This window comes from Rutilus rutilus, assembly GCF_951802725.1.
Source record: "Rutilus rutilus genome assembly, chromosome: 10".
Classification (NCBI taxonomy): Eukaryota; Metazoa; Chordata; class Actinopteri; order Cypriniformes; family Leuciscidae; genus Rutilus; species Rutilus rutilus.
Window position 1 is genome coordinate 32,735,395 of NC_140215.1, and position 21,397 is coordinate 32,756,791.

Here is a 21,397-nt window from a genome sequence, read left to right on the forward strand (position 1 = left end):
ACATCATCACCTTTCACTGTCAGGATAGCTCTCTCCATCCCCATCTGACACACACACACACACACACACGCACACACACACACAGGCTGCGCGCCGCTTTGTGTTGAGCTGGTCCGACTCATTTCCGCGAAACGGTTCTTTCGAACAGTTCATTTCAATGAGGCGGTACCAAAACGATTCATCGGTTCGTTTACGTCACACCCACTCAAGAATACCCTGACATTTTAAAAAGCTCTAAACATTTAAGTTGGCCTACATGGCAATATGCAACGTATTTATTTATACTGTTAAGTAGCCTAACATTCATTCGTATGTAGGCTATTGTATTGTGATGTGTTGTGTTCTAGTAGTTCACTTTGCTGATAATGTCCATGCAACATGAAGTTACTTTCATAGCCTACTTATCTTTGCAAGTTGGAAATACGACTGAGACAAACATTCTCTTATTGTTTACTTCTGCAGAAATAGCCTAGGTCGTCTATTGCACATCTTTTGGCTGTCTCTCATGTTTCCAATAAAATATTAAAACCAGTCTCTTTGTTGTATGTCACATTATGTCATCATACGCACAAGTTGGAAACATGTTTCCTGCACACATTCGGCTACAATAAGGTTGGTTACTTTCCAAACCCACTGATCAAATCAACAGAAAACCCAATCACTGAGGATTGTGTTCACCGGCTCTAGGGCTCATTTCGAATCGTACAAGACCGAAACTAGTCTCGAGAACGAATCGATCAGTCCAATTGGCGAACCTGTTCAAAAGAACCGACTCATAAGAAGCGAAAGGAGCGATCGCAGGAGGAGAGGCGCATCTGGAGACAATAGAAGGCAATGCAGAGCTGCGCTTTGTCGCTCTGATCGAGGGCTGTGCAGTCAAAACACAGAAATATAGAGATGATGGAGCGCTAAATCTGGATATATTTCTCGTTATTTTGATTTGTGAGATCTGAGAGGAAAGATGAATCCTGCTGAAGCGGCGGAGGACGGACCCACTGATTCGGACACGGATGCGTTCTTCAAAACAGGTACGATGAGAGGAGAGATGGGGAGACAGTGATCTCTATAGATAGGCCTGCGTTTGGTTAATTATGACAATTAATAGCGCACATATAGTGTTGCTTTCCATTCTTTCTTCGTGGGGTTTATCTCTGTTATCTTCGTAATTTATTAGGCTACTTTTTAATTTCCCAATTGATCATTTTAATGTATTTGCACTGCAAATTTCAAATAGCTTTAATGTATTTTATTAGGTTAATAAGTATTTTTTTAATGTATTACATTTTTATTTTTATTTTGTATTTATTTGGAGCAGCTTGGAAATGTAGTTTTTGTTTTGAAACTGAATCGAGAAAGAGATAGTCTTCAATAGAAGATCAAAGAAAAATATGCTGGCTAATGGGATAAATCAGAGTATTATGGTTTAAGGATGCTTGAGGTCCAGGTTTGTGTGATGGGTGATGCTGAGCATTAGTGCCATTATCCTGCTTTGACTGACAGCTACACTGAGCTTTAGTCGTGTAGTCTGAAAAGCCAGCCCATCCCATTCCATATCTCCTGAACAGCACCATAGAACTGCTGGATAACTTCTCATGCCTTATTTATCAGGATTGTGGTCATTTGTTCTTATGCACACAAAATGGCTGGTTTGTGTATTAGTCTGTTAAGTGTCAAATCACGGTCATTTTCATGCTTAACTGGGCTTCATGCTGGGCTCATGGTACAGTGATTGGGAAGAAGCTAATTTCAAACACTCCACTCTTAATATACGTGTCATCTGTGTAACAGCGCTTGTGTTTGTCAGATGTGCCAAGAAGTTTAATGTATGTTTAACCCCAGTTTGATGGAGGCTTTGATTGCTAAAATGCTTAAAAATTAACCTATTCTGTAAGCTATTGGTCTTTAAATTAGGAAGTTTAGGCCATGGAGTCAGGAGTTGATTTTGGGTCTGGCAATTCTAAAATGATTGCCACATACACATTTGTAACAAGCAAATTACTTGTAACATGCATCCATGCAATTTATGTTGTTCTTATTGTCTTTGCAAAGTGAACATTAATTTTAAGAATGTGTATGTTGAGTTGAGGGCAGTTGTCATATGTAAACAATGATTTCACAACAACCTTTGACATTTAAAAGGGGACACTGGGTCAGCATAGTGGCAAGACCTTGTATCATGAGTTTTAGAGAGGAAATGGCTGGAAGAAATGCTAATGTTTATGTAAGTGGTCCAGGCTGTGAGACCCCTGTTGAGGAGTGATGCATAAACCCTGCTGCTTTACACAGTGGGCTATAGGTCAGGATGCGGGTACACTATGCTCAGTCTCTCATACGCACACACAAACAGCTAACACATGTACACATGGCATAACACAAAACACAAACTAGTTCTCCCACTTGTTAGCTCAACCTCACAGCTGTGCTGCCTTTCTTTCGGTCTTATCAATGTGAGGTTCAAGGTGAGTTTTTTTTTGGAGGAAGTGTGTGTACAATGTCTCAGTTTTTGATCTGACGGTCTGAGAATTAACAACCATGTCTCAGAGTAAACCCACAAACAACTGAAATATAAACAGACTGAACTAGATTGTAGCAACACATTGGAAAAATGTGCCTCTCTGCCTACATTTTTGCAATACTCAAAACAGAAAACACATACCAATACATACAAATCACTGCAGTTTCCAGCTGAAATGAACATTATAGAGGCAATATCACAGAAAATTATGATTACAGAGGCAGATTATTGATTAATAAAGACTTATTTCAAGATGAAATGTAATATCATTTTGCAAAAATGTCACCACAGGCGTTTTTTTCAGTTGAGATTTTACATTTTCTAAGATTTCCTTCATTCTTATGTGGATTTTACTGCCATAGAGTGTTGTTGTTGGTTGCCATGACGTTGCTGTGTGGTGTAAAGTGTGTTAGGTGGCCACATTTCATGGGGAAACAAAACTATTTTTACAAGGTGGTGTTTTCGTAGACAAAAATGTGGAAAAATTGTAGCTTTAGGGGTACAATGGGTTGTCATTGGGGCAGTAACCTTAAAAGGATATCTTTGTACCTTTTATACCCCTAAAAACTGCATAATAGTACCTTAAGGTAGCAATTCTTACCTTATGACCCTTTTAGCCAGTGACAAGCCATTTTTTGTAACCCCAAATTTACAATTCTTGCACATTTATTCTGAGAGTGTATTGATTCATTGTGTGACAAAATGATTTTTAGTAAAAAAGGTCCACCTCTAAACATAACCATCATCGGGGTGTAAGCAGATCGTACGAAAATGTACAAATTCATATGAATTCACCACCAATTCACCAAAACGTAAAACAGTTATGATTTGCCATGAGATACTGAGTTGGATAATGAATATTCTGATCCCTCCATCAATATATGAAGAGTTCAGATGCAAAAGCCTCTAAGTGCCATCTGAAATTTTCTTCTAGAATGATAATTTTTATCAAGCTCGTATATTTAAGTTCAGTAATTTCACTTAAATGGCAATGAAAATGACCTATTAATTGTCATTTAAGTGAAATGACTGAACTTAAAATAAAAATGATCATTCTAGAAGAAAATTTCAGATGGCACTTAGAGGCTTTTGCATCTGAACTCTTCATATGCATGTCGATGGGATTTTTCATCTGCTTGGAAAGTAAGTCCAACCACAAAGAAAGAGCAAACCTCTTCAACAAGCTGCATGATTTAGATATCCTTCATGTCTGTAGCAGAATCGGTGCAGAATGAGTTCCATGCCGATGTATAAGCAATTCTGAGGCTTTCTTCTCACCTACAACTTCAGAGCAAATAAAGAACAAAGCAGGCTATTTTTAGGCATGATCATAAAGACATTGTTGAGTTGTGCAGAGTATTGGTTTTGAGATCTCCAGTGCCAATGATTTGCAGATGTTTAGAGGTCTGGTGTAGCAGAGGGGCTTTTTACTGTGGTTTTACCCAGTGGAAGTGAGGACATCTGCAGAACATGGCCATCGGCCGTCATCAATGGACAGACAGATACATCCTGGCAGCCCCTGCCCCTAGGGCCAACAAAAAGTCAGGAGGATATAATGGAGGAAGACAGGGACAGAGTGAATAGGACCATAAATCTTCTTTCTTCTGCCATATCCAGTTGTAGTGGGTGTTTGCCCTCCTAGAGAAAAGACGTTACGTGGCTGAGTGAACAGTAATCCATTCACAAGCACCACACTCAGCAATCTGAAGAGGTTTTTATACCCTCGGCCACATGGCTCACTCACTGCATGTGTATTCAGTATTTACGGTTGGATTAACCTCCATACTACATACTGCTGTGGATAGAGTGCTCTTGAGAGAACAAAATGAGAGAACAACCTCTTTCCTCTTATAATAATTGTGTTGATTGTCATATTTGGACCCCTCCTTTGTTATATTTCCTGTTATAAGCTGTTACTTGCTTCTGAAGACCTCTTTAGCACTGCTTATTAAACAGTATATGACTGTGTGTAACTGACTTACAACACCGGATCATTGAAATGCAACCGTTGTTTTTTTTTGTGAAGCATTTGGGTTCTGTTGTCCTCTCTAAGGTGGTTGTTAATTGATTACTTAATCAGTCATCTGATCAATACATTGGGCGGAGGTTGGCCAGGCTTTGAAGATTATTTGCAAATCCGGGTTGGAAGTGTCTGCTTTTGACAGGGTTTATTTAAGGCTTTGTTTAGTAGGCCGCAAAAGTCTGATTTCTTGGCATATACAACTCAAATCCGTTTAGTTGTTTGTTGTCTGAACTGAAACTGAAAGAAAAAAAATCGTACAAACCCGATCCAAACCACATTTGTATGTGGTTTGAAATCCGATTAACTGTGAATTTCCAGATTTTTGGAAATAAACAGTTCCAGATCCAATTTCAAGTAAATGTCTTTAACGTCATACACAAAGTGCAGTATTGTCTATCTCAGTTCACTCATGTACACTCACATGTAGCTTTCACTATGTAATAAATTGTGATTAAGTGCATATGAGTGTATATATAAGTACAGATGCTTATGGTGTTGTACATTGTATGTTGTCTGCTTCTGTAGTTTAGCATCACAACAAGATGTCATGCTCTCTTACGTCTCTTGACATTGTTCTGATGCTTATGTCATTACTATGGAAACTGATGCAGATATTGACTAAACTGTCTGAACAAATGATCTGATTCATCACTGCAGACAGTGACCCCTGCAAAAACTTGTTGTTAATTCATGGTCAATGTCTGGCAGAAGTTTGCTGCTCTTTTCCAGTACTGTGGATTTGCTGAAAACCTCTGGCAACAATGAACATTTTGCAACTAATGGCAAACATCTTTTTGGCAAATCTTTGGTAAATATGTGCCACTAATGGGGAAGATTTATGATGAACCCGTGACTATAATATGGACAACCAACCGTTGTTAAACTTTTCACTGAAGTAAAGTGTGTGTGTGTGTTTGTGTGGTCCTGGTTAACCCTATGTTGTGGGGACCAAATGTCCCCTCAAAGATAGTAATACCAGAATATGGTCTTGGGTAATCATACTATGTGATTTTTTTTTTTATTTATGTAAAAATGCAGAAAGTTTTCTGTGATGGGTAGGGTTAGTGTAAAGAGGGCAGAATATAACATTTTTGCAGTATAAAAATCATTATGTCTATGGAATATCCCCATAAAACATGGAAACCCAACATGCCTCTTACAGACACACACAATGTAAATGATCCAGTTTACACTGATTTATCATTTCCTTATGATGTAATTGATGCAGTGTGTGACATGTAGATCATTATGAGCCCTATTACTCTACTATCTTTTTCTCCTATAGTATATACTTTTATCCAGGGCAATAAGAACCATAAACAGCTGATGAATTGCAGGGATGGTATCTCCTGAGCAACATATTAAATGTGTTTTTGGAGTCTCTTACCATATGATTTGTTCTTAAAGCATTCATGAATCAGCCTCTATCCTCTAAATGTGATGCTGTACTCATGGTGCAGTCCTGGTTTGGTTTTTGGCAGATCGGGATCTGTTTCCACTCAGTGCAGTCAGAAGAGAGAAGTGGAAATTGGCTTTGGCAAGTAAATAAAGTGTACTCGCCAGTTGGCCAGTGACTTTTATAATACTGCTATTGACATAATGTCTTGTTGGCAAAAATATACAAGGGCAAAAATAGCAACATAATTCCTTTGTTATATGAAAAATATATATACATTGCAAATGTTAAGGTTAAAATGTTTTCATGTTTTTGAAAGAAGTCTCTTATGCTCACCAAGGCTGCATTTATTTGATTATAAATACAGTAAAACATTAGTATTGTGAAATATTATTACAATTACAATTTAAATGACTTCGCAGGCAGCGTTTACGCACAAAGTTTCCTCACAAAACTGATTTCGGACAGACCTCTGAGGCAGTGTAATGGTTTAATGATCTACAGCAAAATAGAGTGAGCTTTGCTGAAAACTAAGCAATTTTGTAATGACTTCAATAGCAATTTCTCATTAGGTCAAAAATGTACATCTACACTGTAAAAAAATTAAGTTATGACAACATATGTTTTTACATTGCTTTAACTCATCAAAGATAACTCATCAAAAATCAATCAGATGAAGGAATCTCAGGAGACGGGAAGTGAAGCTAACATTGGATTTGGACGGGCCTTGATGCTTTCCTACCTTGCAATATTTCCTCCGAAGGCAGCATTTATCAGTTTTCTGACACAGCCATTGCCTGATTGGGCAACAAGACAACAAATTAACTGAACAAGGAACAGGTGGATATCACCATGACAACAAATGAACCCAAGCTAGAAACCATGACAATTGGAGGGAAACACAGGAAATATTGAGAAACAAGCTAAAAGTCCATGAAAACGAAAATGAAGCAATTACAGAATGTGAGAATATGAGAGAGAATACAATTCTCAAAATAAATTGTAAAATGTATGCTTTGACTGAATGATTGTAGTTCATGTGTGCATGAGACAAGGCTGGAAACTGCTGATAAATCCTACAATGCCACAGTCTGATTCAGACTGATTAGACTGACACACAGCAAGAGACATGCACAGCCGGTGCTGGAAAAAGCCTTGGCTTTCTGCCAAAGTGTGTGTTTGTGCGTTCATTTGTGCACACCCCTCCCCCCCTCTCTCTCTCACACACACACACACACACACACCACACTGTCTGTGCCCTGCTCGTGGGCTCCAGTGTGAGGAAGAACAATAGAGCATGATGCTCCAGCATCAGCTCACACAATACACTCCACTGACGGCCAGCGTGTGTCTGTCTGCCACATCACCTCTTTTGCCTTTCATTTCTTGTGGTTTTCCAGTTTGCATTTTCCATCCCTTTAATGTCTTTACCTCTCTACCTCTCTCATGTACACTTTTGTGTAGCTGACACACACACACACACATACACACACTAGACTTCTTGTTTTTATATAAACACTACAAATATTATGATCTTACTTTTCCAGTACAAAAAAAAAAAAATCGAGATACATTTACTTGAGAAACAAAATGACTCAAGATATTAAGTTTTGTTTTCTGAAGAACATATTAAAGTGAGTTTATGCCTAAAACAAGAAAAAATATCTGCCAGTGGGGTAAGAAAAATAAACATCTTTTCCCTTTGAATTAAGTTTATTTTTCTTACCCCATTGACAGATATTTTTTTCTTGTTTTAAGCATAAAAACAAGACTTTTAAATAAGTTACGTTAAATACGTAAATACATTAAATATGTTACGTTATTTTCTTCTCAAGTAAATGTATCTTGATTTAAGAATGATTAGATATTTGTACTGAAAAAAAAGAAGAAGAAAAAAACGAACACAAACACAAACCCCGCCCACATTTTCCCAAATAGTACTCCCAAACTCACTTCTGGGGATGCATTTGTCGTCGAACTTTAACAATGAAATCACAAACATTGCTAAGTAATCACACACTTTTTCCAACTGGGGATACCCCAAATGTCCCTGGGCAATTTTAAGTCACTTCTTGGGCAGTTTTATCTTTTTAGTTTTCCATTAACTCTAACTAAGTAACCCCCAACCCTTACACACTCACAGTTGTAGTGTGGCAGATGGCTAATTGGCCGGTTTGAGGTGGTGGGTTTATGGTGCGAGTGAGAACAGATTTGAGTGGATTAAAGTGTCATGATATGACGTTGAGGGAGATGAGGTTTAGTGAGAGGGATCCCCATTTCCGCTGTCTGTTCCTGCGCTACGTAAGCATGGACGGACACTTAGCACTGCAGACTAATGGAGTCAGATCTCATTAGTTGATCCTCTGCTTTGAATGAGGCTTTTAGATGGATTGAGGGAACTATTCCCTGGAGACCTGTGAGTCTGCATCTGCGCTCCACTGATAAAGATGCTGCTCCATTCACCATTCACAGCTAATTCTGTTTGTTTTTGATGCGTGGTGGCAGATTACGCCTGCAAAGTTCAACTGCATTTCTCACCTACATGCTGGCTTAATGAAAAATCAGACTTTCTTTAAAAGGTGGTAAAACACTTTTTCCTATTTTAATATACACTCATTTTAAGCCAGTCGCCTATAAGTACTCACTAGAGCTGCAGCAAAATGACTTCATGGCTACTCTGATTTGCTGATAATTGGCTCAAGAACACATAATGGGTTTTCACATTATGCTTAACCCTGGGTTAACCCTATAAGGGCTTTTCATATTTGAAATAATTAACCCTTGGTCATCCTAAACCCTGGGTTAACATTCTTAGTTGCATATTCGCAGTGTCAGTACACAACTTGGTTTAAATAATCATCTTGTCTCACACTTTCACATCAGCAAAAGAATAAAAAATAATTCTTGACACAAATTCTCACTGGCTGTTTTGCAACACACTCGAGATATGAACCATGCACTCTATAGAAGGTTTTCTTAACTCTGGGTAAAAAGTCCCAATTAGTCCCAATTCTGTGATGCTACATGCCAACATAATCTCATGAGAATTTGTATGTATGTTTTATACAATTACAATTACTCATGTTTGCATAGACATATCGTAATACCATACTGACATACTCACAGCATCTAAATTATTTATGTATCAGCAAATTTACAGACAAACAAATGTTTTATGAATTCTTATTTAATGTAATACTGAATTCATGGAATTAATCGGTCAGTTGATTATTTTGCATTTATGATAAATTATATTATTTAAAGTCCCACTGTGGTGAAAATCAAGCTTTTAATGTTGTTTATATGTATATGTGGTGTTTTTAAAATGCTTTAAGACAAACCATGTGTAAATTCATAAGTCGACACCATTGCTGAGTATTTTCTCCTTCAAACTGCAGTGAACCAAAGACAGTCTCAAAAACACGGTTTGAAATCGCTGGTGTTTCTGACGTCACAAACTACCTTGTAACCAATCAGGTCAACGTGTGATCGTCAACGAGTGGATCTCTGAGCTGGTGTGAGTGAGTGGAGGCGTGGCTAATTTGCATATTCATAGCACCGCATATTCTAAATGAGGCAAGGGTGTAGAGTTACATTTAATCTATTTTAAGGCATGAAGAATTTTTTTCCAAGAAAAAAACTTTTAAATATGTAATTTTGGTGATAGAATTTTAAGGGATAACATTTTTGACTACAGGGGGACTTTAATGCATTTATTTAATGCAGCTGACTCAATTTGAAATTATGACCTATCATTCTGTTCTGTGTGATTCCTGGTGCAAATAATTATGTTTCAAAGAATTACATGATGTTAAACAAAAATAAACTTTAAAACCTTAAAATGAAAAACATTTCTGTAAATGTTTAACCATTACTTAATGTAATAATTATTTTGTTTGAGTGGGACAATAAAGGCATATAAATATGCTGTGAATCAAACAATGACAATTGCAAAAAAAAATTAAAAAGGTTTTTTATTCTATGCTGTAATATCTTCAGAATCCATTTGAGGAACAGAACCAAATTCAAGCCTTTATTCAACGATCTTCATCTCCATCCTCAGCAGTGATCTGACACGGGATGTGTCCGAAATCACCCCCTATAACCTTAAATAGGGTACTAGTTGTGGGCACAGCCGAAAACATAGTGGACGTTATTGAGTGCACTCACACAATCGCACAATGCACCACAATTACGAGTGTACAACCGGGGTGCTTCTCATTTTTTTTGAATGCCAGGGAAAGGTACACCTGTGAATCCTCGCTCATGACTCATTCCTCGCCTCATCGCTGTGCAATTAGGGAATTGAGATGTCCTTCAAGATGGCTGAATTCTATCAGTTTCCGGGTCATGGACTAGGAGCAAGGAAACATCAATTTGAGTATTGAGAAACACCCCCGATGTACTCTCAATGGCTATAGAATACCCATAATGCACCGTGAAAGTTGCGCACTGAATTAATTCCAACTTCTGACCAGAATATGTTGCCCGCAGCTGAATCATGCTTACATCCATTTTCCAAACCACTGTTCCAATGTGGGTACAGCGTAATACCATACAGGTATAAATTCCTTTTTAATTGATTAAAAATAAGATTTAATTAAGGTTTATAGATAGTTTCCATGACAGAGTTCAAGATAAATCGTAAAGTGTGATAAGTTTCCAAATTCGCTCACTCGGTTTCATTCACTCCCTTAAGCAAAATATATCAGTCAACTATTGTAGGGAATAGTGAATGATGGTATAGGGGGTGATTTTGGACACAGCCACAGTCTCACCAGCATCCATCGCCAGATTCTCACTCACCAGAATACTAAGCACCTGTACCTGTGCCTTGTCAGCACTCCAATCAACCCCTGCACATAAGCACACACCTCACATTTACTCTTATCTTGTCTCATCAATGGACTACTTGCCCACTCTACTTACCTTGTACTCCAGCGATCTCCTAATGAATCATTTCTCATGCTCTCCTTGCAAACTCCCCGCGATCTCCAGTAAGTCAAGCCTGAATACATAATACTCACCTGGATACTCACTCTCTGCCTTCAACGAGGTGTGTGCTCATCCCATTCTCCATTTCATCAATCTTCTCCCTGGTAAAATACACATTGGCTGTGTCCGAAATGTCATACTTTCTTGAGTAGATACTTATTTTGAATAAGTAACTACTCCACGCTAAAAAAAAGTATGTTATATTTAGTATGAGAGTGTGTAGTATGAATGTAATCCAGACGTACTACATTCGCCATGTTGTCATTATCATGTGATCTACCAGTGTCAGTTGTGTTGCTTCACTGCCATTCATAAATCCTTTCCCGTGGTCCATTGTATGCACACTTCAGAATCTCAACGGAAGTAGCAGGACATCCGGGGACTTTTTGCCTACTCTTTTGAGTACTGTGAATTCAGACATAGTTCTTTTGTCACATACTGTTTTTAACCAACTATATAGTAGGGAAGTATGCGATTTCGGATGCAGCCAAAGACTTTGTTTAATAATCCCATCATCCAGCTATCACCTGTTTATCAACTGCATTACTTGCCTTGTCATGCTCCATATTTCTGTCAATAAATACCCTGTTTGGATTCACAACTAACCATTATCTCTGAGTTTTGTATTCCCTGACATGATCGTAAACAGTTGCAAATTAAAAATTTGCCACTACATGACACTATACGACGAGTTGCGGCTCGAGTGCGCTGTAGCAAAAGAATGTGTATGTGCGCAGGTGTAGTGTTTCTTTACAAAACAAAAGCGAAGAGTGTACGACCCAAGCAAACTCGAATTTGCACACTCACACAACAAGACCAGAACACACGAGGATATGCGAATGCTTAAGGGCAGACCAGGAAAAATATAAATCCATTCACACATTTATTTATCTCAATCTCACTGATAAATTAAAGAGATCTCATTTGAGATTTGTGATTTCCCATGAACAGGACTCTCTTCCTATAAAAAAAAACCCTTTTGTCTGTATAGGGTTGTTGTTGCATTTTATGTTCTTCAGATCAGTGTGTTGGTTTCTGGACTGTGTGACACACTAGTACATAGATTAGAGACAACTAGTTTCTCCCTATGGAGGATCCCTTTACCACTCTACAGATAAAGCGTTGTCGGGAAAATTCGTTTCGCGTACCTACCCCGAAGAGACAAAATTAAATAAAATTCTGTATCAAAATTTATAAGGAAAGACCAGTACTTTGTTTAGGCTTGGTTTGTAGGGAATTACAAACCTGCGCACATATATTCAAATGCACATAACTATAGAACCAATTCTTCTATATTCTTCTAATTCTTCTATAACGCCATCAGCGTTTCTCACAGGTTTGCGTTTAAAGTCTGTGTAGAGAGAATGGTGTCGTCTTAGCAGCCCCTAATTTAATAACAAATGATCGTTGCGACGGAGGCGAATCAATCAAAACTAACTTTAGCTGGAAAATAACTTTACTAAAGAACCGCTATAAAGCCAAAACAATCTCTGTTACCTTAAATGATACGTTTATCTCTGTAAAGCTGCTTTGAAACAATCTACATTGTTAAAAGCGCTATATATAAACGAAGATGACTTGACTTGACTTGACTTGATAGATTAAAACCGGAGAATTACACATTTCTTTAGTAAGACTTGTGAGTGGGACTTGTGTTCCCTTATGACATATGAAGGTCTAGTTGGCCCCTTTATTTTAAAAAGTGCCTGCTGTTATAGAATTAGACGTAGATTATGAATGTAGGTTACATGATCTAACCAATCATCGGCATTACTTCTGATTGTACAACTTCATTTATCATATTAAAACGCAGGTTTTGGCTGCCGCCATGCGACAAAATATTTTATAAACTTTTTCACATTTACAAGGTTCATTCACATCAAAGAAGTTTGTTGTTGCATTGTATGTTTTTCAAACATTTCTTGTAGAAATGGTAAGAGATTTGTGTTCCCCTATGACGTGCACGTCTGTGGATCTGTGGATGTATTTTACATTTCATCAGAAAACCTGCTCTAGCTGTTTCTGATTTGATGCTTAGATTAATATGTGGTCAGTCAACTTTATTTCAGAGAAGTTTGAGAGCATATCTATGCTTTCATGATTTATTTTATGAATGAATTGAGACATCCAACACTTTGAAGCTGCTTCTCAGTTGCTCCCCATTGATCTTGAAAAGAAGCATTAAGATGTGAGCACAGTGCCACAGTTGTACTTCAAACATATGTGCAGTCAAATGATGTGTGAAACGCACTATAATCCACATTTCACATGAAATTGCATGACTGATCGTTATTTTTCCCCCCACTTTTTACTACATGCTTCTCGTAAGAGGATCTACCATCAATCAGACAAATGAAAACCATTCAAAAATCTTCATCTGAACCTGTTATTGTTCAAAGGTTGCACATTCAATGTTTCTCCTAAATTCCTTAGAAGAAATAAAAGCAAGCACAAATGAGGCAATTGTTGAAATATACTGAGAATACAGAGCTTTAAAAATTAATAGGATCATTCGAATTCAGATCACTTGATCTGAGAAGAATTTCATTAGAAAAAGTCCTGTCGAGATCTCTTACTTTTAATTACAAATTTTAATAGCTGTACAACTGTACTTTTGATATTTGGCACATCTGAGCTTATTTTTGAGACACTGTTCAGATCTCTTTTGAAAATCTAGGGTCACAACACATGAGGTCACAAATGTCTGTTTTTTCAGGAGACTAATCTGAGGAGCAGTAGACTTGAGTTAAAGTCTCCCTTCGCTCTCCGTTTATCTCTAGGTCTAGTGAAACAGTTGAGATATTAAAGAGATATCATTTGAGATGTTTCTTTCTAATGGGTGTTTGCATCTGCCAGAATTCTCTGAAGGGTGCACAGCTTAGATAGAAAGAGGAAATTAAACCACCTATTGAAACAGTTCCAGTGGAAAGAACATGATTCCTTCTTTATTGTTTTCCACGGCTGGGTTGCCATGAACTAACCTCACCTAGGCAGGATGCACACACTCACATGGCCACAGGCTCCATGAAGATTCATGCATGGAACCAGAGAATGCTCATGCATATTTAATCTACTTCTAACTGAGAGAGATTTGAGAGACAGAGACAGTGAGAACAAGAGAGTCTCTTGCAGTCAGTGTTTGCTGAGATATAACCCTACTTGAAATTGAACTATAAATGATTCAACTTTGTCCTTTTAATAGGACAAACATGAATGATATATCATATTTAGTAAGTAGTTAATTGGTAAGCAACCAACCAACCCAGCACACCAAAAGACCTGGAAGTAGCAACAGATCGTTTCTTCTGTATTGTGACGCATCCGAGTGAAACAATTTATCTGAATTTTTTTTTTACCCTTGTTGGGGGAGGTAGAGAAGTCTTTAGTGGCTGTTTGAACACATTCAACCTCATGAGTGTTTACACTACGAAAGCTTTCCAAATTGAATGCGTTTTCAACTACCTCTGGAAGTGGTCGAAAGTGAACAAGCTCAAAAAGTTTTGCGTTTTCAAGATCTTGTTTACACCTGTATTTAGCATCGTCCACTTGTGAACCGATCGACCAAAACACATCTTAATACCAGCTGTAAACAGGGCCAAAGTTCTGTCCATTGGTTGTTGATTGGATGGAGACGAATGCAAATGTGAGCTTGCAAGAAAGAAATTGTAAGAAAGGTGCGGAGTAAATGATTGAAGATCAAGTTATGACATATTGATTAAGATTTTTATTAAATTAAAAAATTAAACATATATGCTCGAATGCATCGTTCACAATAATATCAAAAGCGTGGATTTAGAAAGTATATAGGTAGTATTTTCATTCCTTGCCGATTTTTAAAACCACTCAGACCACCAGCAATTGCATTGCAATGCTCTGACAACCACCCACAACTATGTAGCATTGTGCCGGGAGTTTACAAAGACAAGCGCCACTCATGTTTTCCTCAGAAAATGTGAAAATTCATTTTCTCTTATGTAGCATATGGGGATTTCTTCATCCTGCATTGTAAAACAGGAATGTTGTGAAGTTCTCTGTTGTTGAGGTGAAATTTTCACCACTGCAGGACAGGAGACTGCTGTGTTCAGCACACACACACACACACACACACACACACACACACACACACACACACATGGATGAAAGTGTAGGGTAAGCCAGCTAAGGCGAACAGACTGCTTGGTGCAAGAAGAGCTGCTTGGCTAATGCTTTTAGAGCGTTATATTTCATTGGGAGAGAGGGTAGTGGACAGAGGGATATAAACACAAATAAAGCTTGGTAATGTCTACGATCATGAAGCTCAAATCAATGGCTGCCCGTCAAAAAGAAGTATACTTTAGCAGACTTATACAGAATTAAAGGGGTGGTTGATTATGATTTCCCTTTTTTAACTTTAGTTAGTGTGTAATGTCCTGTTTGAGCATAAACAATCTGCAAAATTACAACGCTCAAACTTCAAAGCAAAGGGAGATATTTGCTTATAAAGAAATTCCTTTTTAAGGACTACAACAAACAGCTGGTAGGGACTACACAACATTCCTCCCGGGTTAGTGACATCACAAACCCTAGAATTTACATAAACCCCAGAACACGATTTATAGATTATCAGGACAGAATATGCTAATCAATTACTGATAACTACACATAAGCTACATAAATTCATCAACTAACCATTCAGAAATGTCCTGTTGCTTCTACATGTTGTTCTTCTTGAGTCTCTCCATCATTGTCTGACTTCGGTGTGAACATAAAAGGCTAAAAGTTTTTGAAATTTTCAGTGCATGTCTATGTGAGGTAATTGGAGCTGATAACACACATGAGCTTTTGAAGCTCCGCCCCCTGTGCTGGGAGCAGCAGCTCATTTGTATTTAAAGGAACAGACACAAAACGGTGTGTTTTTGCTCACCCTCAAAAAGTGACAATTTTAACATGCTATATAAAAATATCTGTGGGGTATTTTGAGCTAAAACTTTACATACACACTCTGGGGACATCAAATACTTATTTTACATCTTGTGAAAAGGGCATTATACCACCCCTTTCATATATTTTAAAAGAATATCCTTAAGTGCAAATTGAATGTATATTGTAGTATAGTTTATATGTATATTAAATACAGTTAGCTGAACTTTACAGTGCTTTTTGACCCAGTACATTCTTATATGTAAATGTTTATAATTACTTTGACTGCCTTTGAAAAATTGCTATAAAAGTTTATTGACAAATGTATTGACAAGCATTAAGGTAAACTAAAATATACTGTATATAAATGTAATGTATAAATGTAATTTATACTAATAAATGTAATGTATAAATGTAATTTCTTTTTAAAAATGTGTATACCATGAATTTAAATATATAAGTAATTACAAAGTTGTAATAATGATGCAGTTGCAATGTAGTACATTAAATATATTTATATAATGTAATATTGACTAACATGGTACAGTAAAATTATAATCAAGTACTTTACATGTACTTTAGTTTGTTAGTCTACAGATATACAAAATAAGTGCACTTCTTTCCAACAACAATAACTTTTAATTTGAAATTATTACTAGGTGCACCTTTTAAAAGTGTAGTCTTGAAAGTGTACCCTTTTTATGTACACTTAAGTGGCTTTTTTCCCTTTATGTTATATTATCCACAAAGTAGTTAAAAATATATATATACTTTTAAGATTTAAAGTACACTACTGTACAAGTGCAAGTTCAACACAATCACCCGCACTTCTTTTTCACATGGGTGTACTTCAATGTTTTGTCACATCTTGCTTTTTATCATTTTTAAAGCTCAACAAAAAGAGGTTTTCACAATCAATTTTTTTTTGGTGTTTGACAAATTAAGTGACATTTAGCTGTTCTTGTAGCAGAGTGAGCATGTTTTAATTTGAAGCGTTGTGGCATAAATGTGTTGAGTTTGTGTCTGGGGTCATGACTCTCTTTCTGATTGGCCAATGAAGTGTCAACTCAGCTGAACGGAATACACAATGACCTTAACAGTGTGTGCATGTATGTGGATGTGGCACTATTTCTTGGCACTGTTCAGCAGCACATTAAATCTATAAATGGTCTGTGTTTATAAAATGCCTGAAAACAGATAAACCATGCTGTCAGGACTGAGTTTTTCCAAAGTCCTACAATTATTATGTTTGTAGTCTACAAAACTTTAGATTCCCATCATGTCTTCTTAGTGATGTGACTCTTGAAGTGCGCTTAAACCTTTTCCACAGGTTCAAGTATCTCATGCACATCATGGATGTCTGAACTCAAGCACTTCCCAAGTCCCAAGGCTTATTAACACTAAGATTCATTTTTGTGCAAAATTGTAGTGCAATTAACATTTAACTTTTAATGCATCTGACCCACACTAACATTTGATATCCTGTCAATGCGACAGGTTTTTTTATTTTATTTTTTGTAATGGAGAGGGGTTCTAATGTATTTTTCATCCAACTGGTAAAAACGCTGGTCAACTAATAAGATTCACGATTTCGGTCACATGCCCATAACCGCTGCTGTTGGTGGTGGAATGTGTTTTCTTTTCACTGATCTGCAGTATCGGCTACAAAGTCCACATATTCTGCTAATTTATTTATTATTGTATATACAACAATTCACAGAGACTGTTACAGCATTTTTTTAATGAGCTATTGCAAAAAAAATATTTTTTTGCAGTACATGTTGGTTAGATGTGTAAGTGGGCAGTTTTTTAAGTGCTTCCAAAGCCCAGGAGTCGTCAACAAATCATGCAGGTATTGTTATGAAAGCCCTAAATGAGACATGAAGGCTCTGAGCAGGTGGACTGATGTGTAGAGAGGGTTGTAAATCTCTGCTTCTTCTCTCAGGGTGTTATAAAACACAGAGATGCGTTTGAGATGGTTTCTAATGATATCACCCTCCTCATGTCTGGATAGAGAGAGCAATGGGCCCCCCATTGAAAAGCTCTGCCAAAACCCTCATATATTTCTACTTTCTGGGAACATCTGGAAAAACTATCCATTCTAAGAGAGAGAAAGAGAAAGACCCTCTTGTTGAAATCCTGAGGGGAAAAGTCTTACAGATAAGTAACATGCAGCTGGTTTCCTACCAAAAACAAGTGTGTGTTTGTGGAACATGGGCTGCTGGAGATGGCTTGTGTGACATGATGTTTTACTCCTGCTTCACTCTTTCTCAAAGAAGCAAAGAAAATGACCAGCACTCTGGGATGATGAGGGTGTTTGGTGGAAAATGCTCTCGCTCCACTAAGAGCACTTTGGCTGTCACTCATGTAATCGATGATGATCTGAGTTTGGATGGAGTCACTGCCATGGACCAGCCAATCTTTACTTCATACTCAGATGTGTGAATAGTGTGTGTATTTTTGGGATTGTGCTGGAGTGGAACACAGCTGGCGTATTAATGAACGCACCGGGAGCTTTGGCACAAGTAAACCGTACGGCTGACGGCCAGTAAGAACTAACTGTAGGATTTAAGAATGGAGAGAAAGACAAAGAAGCTGTCAGGGCTTCATAGAACCTGATCCGTGTCACTTTAGATGTTGGGTTAGAACTAATTCAGTGCCCTTACAAAAGTTTGCCATGGTTATTATAGAGTTTTTGCCAAAATGTTATAGTTAGTGGTGTCTGCTAAGACACTTTACAGAAATTTTCGAGTCTATGCAGCACTAAGATCAAGTAACACTAATAGAGAGATACAACCACGATCGGATGATAAGAGCAAATCATTTGTCACTCTAACGAGAGCTGTCTCAGTACTATGGTACGGTCTAAATCCGGACTGAAAATCCTCGCAGATATCATTTCTTTCAAGAAAGGAACACAGTTGTGAGGATACTGCTTTTTCTAGTATCTTTGACTGAAAGAGTAGATTCGAGATCAGCCTGTAATTGACTAATTCTCAAAACATGTTAGCTAACAGATTACAATTTACCAGATTTTTATTATAGTAACAATAAATGTATTAACTATGGTATTTTGGAGGACAAAATGGTTACCGTGATCCATGACAGTCCTTAGAAACCACAAGAAACTGCAGATTTTGGAATTTGGTGTTTGATCGCATTCACGCTGTTCTTGGAAAACTATTAATATGACTTATTTGAGATTCTATACACGATACATGTGCATAGAATAAAAATTGGGAATAAAAATCCCTTGGGCAAGGGATAAAAATAAATTGCAACTCATAAAACCTGAAAACCCAACAGTAACATGTACAGAGGTTCAATTAAGTACGTAGGATGATGTTTGCAAAGTGATTCAGCATATGTGGAAATGCATACACACATACAAACATTCAGACTGGCTTCTGTGATGCATTTAAAAACCTTCAGTGTCTGACATGTTGGAATTTGCGTCTTAAAAGGATGTGGCGAGAGCTTTGGACAGAGCTGCACTCCAGGACATATCAGGACTGATTTCATGAAGTACACACACACACACACACACACACACACAGGCAGTTTGTAGTAACTATGTCAAGCATCACAAAAAATAAAAAATAGACAAATAAATATATAGTATGGCCAAAGTTATATGAAAAATACAGTTAATATGGCTCTTTATCAAAATTCTAAACAGAGCAAATTTTAGTGAGAAAATTTACTTAATTAAATAAGGATAATTAAGGCTACATTAAGGTGAGTAAATAATGACAAAATGTTCATTTTTAGGTACACTATTTCCTTAAGGAAATAATGCTGAGCTCTGGGATATGGTGGTTGTTTCATGCTGTGGTTGGGATGGCAGACATACGTGTGTGTGTGTTTGTGTGTGTGTGTGTGTGTGTGTACTAGTTTGAAAAAAGTTAGGACATTTGACATTCATCTTGGACCTAAAGGAACTGAAATGCTGACTTGTATTAAGATGACATGGAAAAAAGTCTATTTTTGACAACAATTCAAGTCTAGTCATGTCTTATTGTGGTGGTCTGTGGCATTTTACTGCTGCTGCCCTACATTGTGTTGGCAAGCACTCGGCCAATTGAAATTTTCCTCTTTCTTAACTAAAGGGAAATGATGGATTTCTCAACTCCATTTTGTTTTAACAAGCGGCCCTTTAGCATTTGAGTGTTTTTAGCATGCATGAAATATATGTCTGGATTCTAAAAGTGTATTTAAAAACAGATGTCACCAGCAATTAAAGCTCATTTTCTCATATGTGGCCGTCTCCAGGGCAACCATGGATCTGAGTGCATGGAATGAGAAAGATCATTGAGCCACAATTGACTAAACAGATTGTGCGCACAGTACCACTGTGTTTTTTTTATTAGCAGAAGAAAGGAAAAGTTGGCTAATTGATTTTAAAGGTGCACTTAATAAGTTTTATATTACGCAGGCTCTTCTTTGTCTCAGTGGTCTTGGACTCTATAGTGACACCTATTGGTGTGGATGCATGAAGTTTGTTTGTTTATCTTTTCTTTCAGTTCCTCAATGGATTCTGGTATTTTAGTGTTTTCCCTTCCAAATGCTCTATAAAATCATAATTTATGCTGTTTGGAATGCAGTATAAATTCAAATAGAATGTCTGATGTGCAAAGCTGTCACGTATGCGCCACTGGCAAATCAAGTTTTAAATGAATTAGAATCTCACAATAGTTCAGCAAAGCACAAAACATCAACCTTAGGGGAGTTTGCCAGCTAAATTAGCTGGTAACATTTTACCATAAGGTCAATTTGCTAACATTAGTGAATACTTTAGGTATCATGAAGTAACAATGTAAAATACTTTTAATTCATTTAAAGTTAATTTGTCAGAACACTCAGCTACTTTTAAATGGCCGCAAATGGAGAAATATATTCTTTGTGGCCAGATGTTGTAGTTACTACATCTACTAGCAGGGGTTAACAGGGCCATGCTAACCAGCCTAACCTTGACCTGACTGGGAGAAAAAGACAATCTTATAGAACAGAAGGAATCTGGATTGTACATATTTTCTAATTTTGAGGTAATCTGAGGTTATGTTTCTTGCTCAAAAGTACAATTCTGTTCTTGAGTCAACCTTTGAGAGTTTTGATCCTACAACATTTTGGCAACAAGCCCAGATCCTTTCTTTCCTAGATTATATTGCGCTCCGTCTGTTTGACGCTCCTTTAGTGAAGTTTAACAAAAACGTACTGCCAGGATGAGCCTTTATGCAAAATGGAAATGCTCACGTGAATTTCTATTATTTACAGATAAGGATACAACCCAGTCTGCAACATGGCCCAGATCCGGCCCACAGTAGACCTTCTGTTGGCTTGGTCCAGATAGGATAGCCTTCGTACATCAATGAGTTTTAGGTGTCCAACCCAGTCGCCTTGCCATAACAATTTGGCCCAAGTCAGAGTCACTCTTTATTCCTGCCCTTTTCTCCTGCATCCAACACGTCGATTACGAGAACTGATTGTTTGCTTACCATCTAATCTACTCAGACCTTAATATGTTGTCTTGTTAGGAGATGATCAATGATATTGGCTTCACCAGTGACTG

The 21,397-nt window shown here is 37.4% G+C and overlaps 1 protein-coding gene across 4 annotated transcripts in view; it reads left to right on the top strand.

The window, feature by feature from the left end:
• Window positions 1-811: 811 nt before the first annotated feature.
• Window positions 812-21,397, top strand: part of kalrna (kalirin RhoGEF kinase a) — a 230,372-nt gene continuing 209,786 nt past the window's right edge. For all 4 annotated transcript variants that reach the window (XM_084421559.1, XM_084421561.1, XM_084421558.1 and 1 more), the window contains exon 1: window positions 812-1,028. In XM_084421559.1, the coding sequence (XP_084277685.1) occupies window positions 962-1,028 (67 nt within the window). In that variant the 5' untranslated portion in view covers window positions 812-961. The remainder of the gene's footprint in view (window positions 1,029-21,397) is intronic.